The sequence below is a fragment of the Gossypium arboreum genome, chromosome 6, assembly GCF_025698485.1.
Source record: "Gossypium arboreum isolate Shixiya-1 chromosome 6, ASM2569848v2, whole genome shotgun sequence".
Lineage (NCBI taxonomy): Eukaryota > Viridiplantae > Streptophyta > Magnoliopsida > Malvales > Malvaceae > Gossypium > Gossypium arboreum.
Window position 1 is genome coordinate 141,559,692 of NC_069075.1, and position 10,048 is coordinate 141,569,739.

At 25.9% G+C, this 10,048-nt stretch overlaps 1 protein-coding gene across 1 annotated transcript; it reads left to right on the top strand.

Annotated features, from left to right (window-relative positions):
- Positions 1-715: 715 nt before the first annotated feature.
- LOC108485690 (transcription factor HEC2-like) lies at positions 716-1,777 on the top strand. The gene has a single exon (XM_017789544.2). The coding sequence runs from the start codon at positions 997-999 to the stop codon at positions 1,609-1,611; it is 615 nt and encodes a 204-aa protein (XP_017645033.1). The 5' UTR covers positions 716-996; the 3' UTR covers positions 1,612-1,777.
- The last annotated feature ends 8,271 nt before the right edge of the window (positions 1,778-10,048 follow it).

Genomic DNA, 10,048 nt, shown 5'->3' on the forward strand with positions numbered 1-10,048 from the left:
TTTTTGTGTTTTAACTTTTTTAAAATTTAATATATATAAATCAATATATAAAAAATTATATTTTGACCCCTAAAATGATAAATTTGTGATTTAGTAAATTATAAATTTTTAAGTATACAATGAAATATAGCATTTTAGCTCTCATAATTTTTTTAATTTAATTTTGACCCCTCCAAAAGAATTACTAGTTTCGCCCTTAGATATACACGTGTTTAAATTTTGATCCATTTGTTTTAATATGTTTCATTTCATATTAAAATGAATGTTGAATGCCCTAGCTACTAGTATAGAAAAACCTAATTTGTAGGATACTAATATTTTTTTTAGTTCTCAAGGTATCAATCGGAACGAGTTCAGTAACTAATTCTCCGCATTCTATAGGCTCATTAAGAGGGTTGATGCTGATCACGTATTTTAAAATTACTCAATACCCAAGACCAATGATTGAACCCTCGACCACTGGTTAAAATAAGAAAGAACCTTTACCATTTTACCTAACTCATGTGGTTGATAGGATACTAATATTTGAAAAGACTCAATTAAAACATTAAAGTCTACTATGTCATAGATTTAAATTCTATCATGGGTAATAAATAAATTATCGATAATTTATCAACTGAGTTGGCATCCGACGATAATATAGATATTTATTTTTAAATAATATTCAACAAGTTGGTGTTATATATAGTCATCCCACTAGATTGATAGCATGTTCCCAATATATCATTATTTTATTCCTTATATTTAATATTTTACCCCTTTGGTATTAATTAAATTTTTTTGTATTTATGTTTTTCATTCACCGCAAATTTTCTGATAGAACCCCATAGTCTTATAGTTATACACTCTCCTCTTTTATCCTCGCCATCCCTCTCTGCCTATCAATTTCAAGCCTCTGCTTTTAAACACTTACACTCTTTTAATTTCCTCTTCTTTTGGATCAAAATTATAGACTTTTTTTTTTCTTTTTGATTTTAACCAAAAAAAAAAAAAGCCATGGAAATTGATCATTTAAAGTCTGCAACAACACAAGACCAGATGGAGACGATGATGATGCAAGCGGAGTATAATATCTACAACGACGTCGTTCAATTACCCCTTGCAAGTCCAAGCACTTTCGTCGAAAACCCACCATTTATCACCGGTTCAACGCCGGTTCAACCACCGTCCACCGCCTTTTGTCCCGGTTTACAGAAGAAGAATTCGATGGGTGCAATGAGGGAAATGATATTCCGAATAGCAGCAATGCAACCGATACATATAGACCCTGAATCGGTCAAACCACCGAAGAGACGGAACGTGAAGATATCTAAAGACCCACAAAGTGTAGCGGCGAGGCACCGGCGAGAAAGGATCAGTGAGAGAATAAGGATATTGCAAAGATTGGTCCCTGGTGGGACTAAAATGGATACAGCTTCAATGTTGGATGAAGCTATTCATTACGTTAAGTTCTTGAAAACACAAGTGCGATCACTGGAAAGAGCTGCCGCCGTTGGCGGTGGTGGGATAGGGTTTCCTTTAGGTATGTCAAATGGTGGGAGTTTTTTTACCATGGGGAAAGGGTTTCAATTACATCAAAATGATGGTGTTCAACAATTTGGAGACGTTTAGTGTAAAACTTGTATAAAAAACTCATAATCTTTTTTTCTAATTAGAGAGTTTTAAATGGAATGTTCAAGGAGGGAACTGATCATTGATTTTCATGTAATCCATCTTGTGTTGCTATTCAAAGTTGAAATCTATGACTGGATAGCTGAATTCCAAACTTTTCATAAAATAGGTATTGACTCCCTAACCATGAAACTCTACCGGCAATAATTCAATTTCATGGTTGTCCCTATCATATCCGTTCAATGTCTTCATGTAACTTACCAGATCAGGCACATTATTTCTCTTAATCCCTTCGTGTGTTGGAGATATTCACCTCAGCTATCTCTATTGTCGTGAACTTCACATCCACTTAAGATTTGACCACCTTCTCTTAAATCAATGTTCACTACATTGCGCCTGGCATGAGCTAGGTAGCCCTTCTTCCAATCTTGTTTGAATTCCAATACCATTTACATTCCCATTAACAACAACTCACTGCTGAAAGCCAATCTCATTATTACCCTTCTAAACCTCATCATCTTCTCCCATGAAGCTAGACGTACGATTCATCTTCATCTAAATTTTCTTAATTATACATTCATTATTTAATGGTCTTATTCTAGCATCAATCCCATGCTCTTTAACTTTTGAAATTAGGGAAGAATCCAGTTACATCAATGTAAAATTAAAATAATTTAATTATATGCATAATAAATATAATTATATTAAAATATTCAATAATCGAATCATTAAAATAATAATAATAATAAAAGAGTATAAACTTTCTTTACCTTTAATTTTAAGAATTTAGTTCATTTATTTATCTTATTTAAAATTAAATTACAATAATCTGATTATTTTATCAATTGGGCTTGTACAGGTGTAAGTAGAATTTTTGTTTTTTACAAAATTTGAACTTTCACCATTAACATGTAGATTGTTTTTGCGGCCAAATGATGACACAATAAATTATTAGGCTTTATTTCAATATTTTCTTTGGCTCAAGGGCGAATTTAAAGAGAAATTGTATGAGGATCAAAATTAAACGATAAAATTTTGAAAATCAAAATATAATTTTATAATGTATTAATTTATTATTTTTATCATTTTGAATGGATTAAACATAATTTTTCATTTTGAGAGGTCAAAGTATAATTTTATCATAAATTAAATTTTAATTTAATCATATTATAACAAACTTAAATAGTAATTTTCTTCCTCAAATTCACCCTTTTTCCAACCCGAACAATATTGGTTTCAGATGGATACACCTATGAGTTATACAAAAAAGAAGTAAAGAGTAACATTTAATGCACACTAGGTGTATGCGTTTTATAAATCATTAGTGAACAATAATATCACACCTCATCGTTAAATAATATATAAAATATTAACAGTTTTATTTAAATATAAATTAATTATTAAATACTTTTAACTATTATAAATAAATACTAATAGTTATCGAGTTCAAGGGTTAGGATATTGGGTTTATGGTTTAAGATCCTATATTAAGGATCTAAGGTCTCATATTTAGGTTTTATAGTTATAGTATTTATTTGGGATTATTATTTGATACGTTGGCAATGAAAAATTATAATTTAAAGTAGGGTTGAGACAAAATTTCAATCCTATTTGTGAAATTAAATTCTACCGTTAATATAATAAACAAAATTTCATTTATTTATAATAAATTATTATTTAATTATATTTAAATAAAATTATTAATATTTACTTATAAATCTTTCGTTTTTTTAATTTTATTTAATGATAAGATGTCACTTTTATATTATTATTTATTAATGGTGCATATAACTCGTATAATAAGTTTATAATAAATTGAAGATATAATAAGTTTATATTAATGTCACTTATAAATTAATTGGTCTCATTTGACTCGTTATGATAAGTTTATAATAAATTGAAGATATATTATAAATTACTTATGTTTAATAAATCGATGTTAAGAATTTTTTCATTGTTATTTATGTAAAGATATTGGATTTAAATTTAATGTATTATTTTTTAATAAAATGTCTCTTTTAGGTATAATTTCTCTATTTAAAAAAACGCTCTTAAGTACATCCGAATCCATATTGTATTGGTTGTTACAATTGTAACTGTGTTAATTAAGGTAAAGCTTAATCAATTGAATTTAGTGTATTATTAAAAAATTATGGTTATATTTGTTTATACTAACTATGAGTATAGTTTTTAAATATTTTTGGAATGGTAATATAAATTTTAAATTAAATTAATTTAAATAAAATAATATATTCATATAAGTTAAAATATGTCATAAATCTCTTAATTTTTCGTAAATTTGAAATGTAATATCTGCATTATTATTTCTAGAAATTTAGTTCATTTATTTTTTAGATTTTAAAATTCAAATCCATTAAAAGTTATGTTGTTAAATTCAAGTTTATTACAGCGTCAATTTTTAATTACATTGATAATTTATTAAAAAATATTTTTATATTTCAAAATATCACATCTATAATTGAATCCAAATTTTAAAATAAAATAAAAACGAAATTCTTAAAAAGTAAAAATAAAACACTAAACTCTAAATTTCTAAGAGTGCAGAAATCTATAAAATATTTGAGCGTAAGCGAGAAGGTAATGCAAGGCGAATACACCCACGTGAAAGACTGACAAAGCGGTGGAAAAGGCAACACGTCTTCACGTGATATACAAATCTACGTGGTCAACTAACTGTCCTACGTGTCACTCTCTCTCTATATAGGATATTTAGAAATATATCTTACTATACGCAGGTTAATAGTATTTGTTAATGTAATTGTTTTAAATAAAAAAATAAAAACTATGTAAATTTAATTTTAATATAAAAATTAATAATACTAAATACATATTAGTAGTATATATAATATATGTTTTATTATAAAATTTGGAAATTTTTTATTAAAATGATTATAATAAATAGAGATGTCAATTATTAAAATAAATCGATGAAATTTCGATTGGACATATTATAATAAATAGATATCTTAATGTTTTATTATAAAATTGTGTACTAACAAATAAGTTAATTTATGGAAAAAGTATTTATAAATAAGTCAAAAGAGAGGACAATATTTGCTTTGTCATAAACATTCTCGTCGCATTGAAGATGTCCTCCCACGTGCTCTGTAGTGATGGCTAGATGGCAAATCCAACACATTAAACGCCATATTGCACGGGACACTCGCCTATAAATATCCCCTAGAATGATGAAGAGGAGATCGATCCTTCAAGAATACTAAGCCTATACTCTCTCATGATTCTCCTAGCCTTCAACCTTCAAACTTTTTCCTCTGTCGTTCTCCATATCCTCCGCCTCGACTGGGTGAACTGGCCTTCTTAGCAACCATTCTCCTCTCTTCTGCATCCTTCACCTGCTATGCTCAGTATCAACAGGTCTTGTAAATATTTAAGTTATGTTTAAAGTAAATTACCCAATATAATTTAAAAAGGTAAGGAGTAAAAGAGTAATTTATCCAAAGTTAAAAATAAATGTTTAAAGTGAGGAGTGTCATGTGACAAAAAATTGTAATGTGAACGACACTTGTTTATTTAGGACATTGTAATATAAAATATATATGATTCATTTCCTCATTGAAATTAGAAATAATAGTACTATTAAATAATTTATAAAAATATATTTGTATTATTTAAATAAATTATGAACAAAAATTATGAATTTTATATTTTAATTTATTTTAATTTCATTTTATCTTGACTATAATTATAATTTTAAATGATATATATTATCAAATTTATTATTAGTTAACATATTGTGTGCATAGCTTGGATTTAAAACTGTAATGAATTTAAAATTTAAGATAATTATAATAAAAAATAAAGTCTGTACCCAAAAGTTATTGCTTATATAAATTAAAAAATAAAATGCACACAATAAAAATGTGTATGATTAGGATTAGGATAGAAATAAAATATAAAAAATTCAATTTTTAGTGAAAAAATTAAAATGTACTCAAGTGAGATTTAATATATGGAATATAATAATAATTTTTTAATATCAATTTAGTTATATAAATATATCTTATAATTTTAATTTTATATAACTATAAAGCTATTCGAGTGAGATCTAAAATAAAATTAATTTATATAATTTAATTTGTCATTGTTGAGGGAAGGCTGACTCTTTTGAGAGAAATTTTGAAAGTGTGACTTGTCCGGAACTAACAAACCCCTCAATGGATTGGTATTGTCTCTAATCGAGGTTTTGCATCTTGACTTTGTGAAGAGCTTGAGTGTCTGAGGCTATTGGAAGAGGTGGTGAGTTCAACAGAGTGGGAGCATTGCATCGAGATAGATTGTGCGTGGCGCATGACCACCTACCAAGGAAATGTGAACATTTGCATTTGATTGGGTTTAGGCTTGTATATGACACTTGTGGATATTTATTTGCTCAGATTCATTCTGGACATGAATTTTTTTTTTATAAATGTAATATTTTAAATTTTTTTATTAATACTTATCACGTGTCATAATATGAGGCTACTACAAGTCATCATATTATTGGTTGTTTGTATCACATTATTATATTTTAATAGTATTAAAGCACATGTAACAAAGTGCTTAAGAAATTTCAAGTTCAAGTGCTTAAGAAATTTCAAGTTTAAGTACCAATTAAGTCCAAAAAATAAAAAGCACATATTTACTCGCCAAAAATGAAGTGGTTTCACATTTCAATCTTTTAGTTTGATCATTGAAATTCAATTATCTGAATTAATTTAAAATTAAAATTTAAAAGTAATTTGAATAAAATATAAATATTTTAATATAATCTCATTATCAATTAAAATGATTTTTATCTCCTCATTAGTATTGTCATTTGTAGTCTACATTAATTTAAATAACAATTAGTTAATAAACATAATTTTTTTGAAAGGTAATAATAAACATAATATTTTAAAATGCAATAGTAAAAAACTTACACTGATGTAAGTTTTATATGATTAATATTTTAAAATTTTAATTATCAAATATATTAAGATATTTATACTTATTATGTATATAAAATTTTAAATCAATATGATACTTTTATTATATTAATCTAAAATATTCCTTCAACTTATCTACTCCTCTAATTTCAAAAAAAAAAGGCAGGTAGTATTAGTTTATGATACTAAACAATTATTTTGTAATTAATATTAATATTCATATTTTCATATAATTTTAATACTATATTAATAAAATTTATTATTGCTAATTTATTAATATAATAAATAATATGTTATGAAAGAAAATAAAAAAAGATTGGCCAATGTAATCACAGAAGTTAGGTCTCTCCTACCTTAATTAGTGGTCAAGGGTTCGATCCTTCCCTTAAGTATGGAGCAGCTTTAAAATTCATAATCAGCATCTATCTATTAATGAAACGTGACGAAGCATCCTGATTCACCAGTAAATCAATCGGACAATAGTCAATATCTCAACATCTTACACAATGTTACACATGATATCACGATTTCCAATGCATGAGAAAAAACATGTTAAATAACATGTTTTTTAACACTATTTTGATGTCAAAATCAAGTCATCTTTCATGACTTCACAATTTCACACCTTAATTATCAATAAATAAGTCAAGGAATAATCAATGCCTCGACACCTCACATAAGACTTGGTAAAATAATACTAACATAATTGCCCCACCAAGCTCAAGTCTAAATGTCAAGTGCTCATCTTTGAAGTGAATGGGTTAGTATGAAAACTCAATTGATATATTTCAAAATAATATATATATATATATATATATATATAAACCTTTAAACTTATTTATTCCATACAAATTTGGGATTACTCATTCTTTCAAACTATTATATTTTGTTAGTTGAAAAGTATTTTTAAGTTCATGTTTTATATATATTATAAATTATTATTATTGATATATTATCTGTGAAAAGTAACGATTTTGTCGTGAAAATATACTTTAAAAACTCTTGTTATCATCTTACAAAAAATAAATCTTCACTGATAATGTATTCAAAATAATCTATGTGAGCTTTAATAATTTGGTAATACTACCATCAAAGAAAAAGATGTCAACTTTGCTATATGTGTGATTTGAGATAAATATCAAAATTATATATGAACTTTGATTTAATGTTATATACTAATTTTTTATTTGATTCAATTTTCACTAATCACTAACAACACTATTGAATTAGTACTATTTGACATTGATATATTACATACACAAACAATTATATTAATCCGGTATGAAAATAAATATATGTATTCATTTCTTTAAAATATGTACAGATAAATCGAAAACAAAATTTCATATTTACATATGAATCATAATTTAAATTTCATATGTATAATCAAATGAAAATTATTTGAAAGTTTGTACCACTAGCCTCTTCCTCATATATTTCTTTTTGTCTATTTTCAAAACTATAATATATAAAATTCAATAAGCTAATAAAAAACTCCATAAATATGCTCCAAACTTTTTCTAGTTTAGCTTTGAATAGAAGCATGAGAAATCAAAGACATGAGTGCGCAATGTTAGCTAGATTGATGCAAATTGGTTGCCTCCTAATTTGAAATATCAATGGGTAAATTACACCTATGGTCACTAAACTATTAGTAAGTTTTTATTTTAGTCATTCAACTTTAAAAAGTTACAAAATGATCATTAAACTATTCAAAAATTTTCATTTAAGTCACTTGTTGTTAAAATCGTTGTTCTATGGCCTTTACTGTTCGCACCACTTGCACCAATCGAAACCTATCCATCCTCTTCTCTTCTACAGTTCAGATTTTTTTTCGTGAAATAGTTTTGAACGTCACAAATCTACGAACTAAAATTTAAATAGCTTTCTTCTTCGATCTTCGACACTGACTGTAAGATCAACTTAGATTTAAGGTATGTTCTTCTTGTCAATGGATACTAATCCATCATATCGATCGTCCAATTGTTGTTTGGAGCTTACTAGCCGAATTTATAAAAAAAGTTAACAGCTAATGATTTAAATAAAAACTTTCAAATAGTTCAATGACTTAAATGAAAATTTTCAAATAGATCAATAACCATTCTGTAACTTTTTAAAGCTCAATGACCAAAACATAAATTTACTAATACTTTAATGACCTTGACTATAATTTATCCAATATCCATTAGGAAGGTTGGGTTGGTTTTGATATAAGTGAATATGAGTTGAATCAATTTCAGTTTTAAAATTTTTAGATCAATTTGAATTAAAATCTTTTTGGATAACGATGATTTTAGGTTTAAGTCATTTAAAATTTGTATCATTTATGTGTTTAGGGTCAATTAAAATTTTACTCAATTTTGATTTAATATGTAGTTTAATATATGAACTTTAATTTGGTGTAATTATATATATTAAACTTTGATTGTGGTTTAAATGTATATATGAAACTTAAATTTTATTCAATCATACACATTTAAAGAAATAAATACATCAACTTATTTTTATATAGGATATATATAATTATTTTTGTATGTAATATATAAACATAATTAATAATTTATAATAATTGGATAAAAAGCATGTGATATATCCCATTGAGTTCCTACATTTTCACACCTGAGTCGACCCTTACGAATTCAAATTAAATAATAAAAAATTATTTTAAAATTTAAATTTAATTATAAAAATATATTAAATATCAATTAAAAATATAATTTTTATTATTTTATTATTTTTTAAATAGTGAAATGAAGGGACAGAACCAACCTGAAAACATGTAAGAATTTATGAAACTGAGCCATGATCTGTCCCACAAACGCCTCTATTCCTAACTATGCTGTATTTTTTAAGACAATGGGCTTTTAATATCCTGCAATGAAATATCGTGGCAAACAATATCTTTGCTATACCAAAAACTTAAGATTTTTCTTTTATTTTGGATTCAAAATAATATTTCCTTTTATTTTTATAGAAAATGGCTAATTTTACGTAATATCCTCAAAATTATAGGTCAAATTTCAAATTAACCCTTAAACTTCAAATCATTCTAATTGAATGATTCAAAAAATCTAGTTGCAACACTTGCATGTTTGAGGCGCATGCCGCAATTAGTTTTGTCTCACCAGTTGACATCTAATGGAAAAGTTAATGGAATGATTAACTGAATGACCTAATTAGAAAGATATTGATAATTTGAGGATTTAATTAGAATATTTTAAAATTTTAAGACTAATTTAAAATTTAACCTATAATTTGAGGATTTCTGATGTAATTAAACTTTGTCCTTAAAATGAATTGAATTTTAAATTAAACTTGGATTGTAAAATGGTTGGCTTTCCTATAGGCTATTATCTAGTTTATTTATTATTGAAATTTATGTAATACATGCCTGATGAGTTAGTATTAGAATCAACTCAATACAAAACACAACTAGTCAAAAACCAAAATATATTTGACAATGATTCACGCCACGAATTGTGGGATTTAAA

Excerpts from the sequence above, each read along its gene's own strand:
- LOC108485690 (XM_017789544.2), top strand. The coding sequence starts at position 997 with ATGGAAATTGATCATTTAAAGTCTGCAACAACACAAGACCAGATGGAG.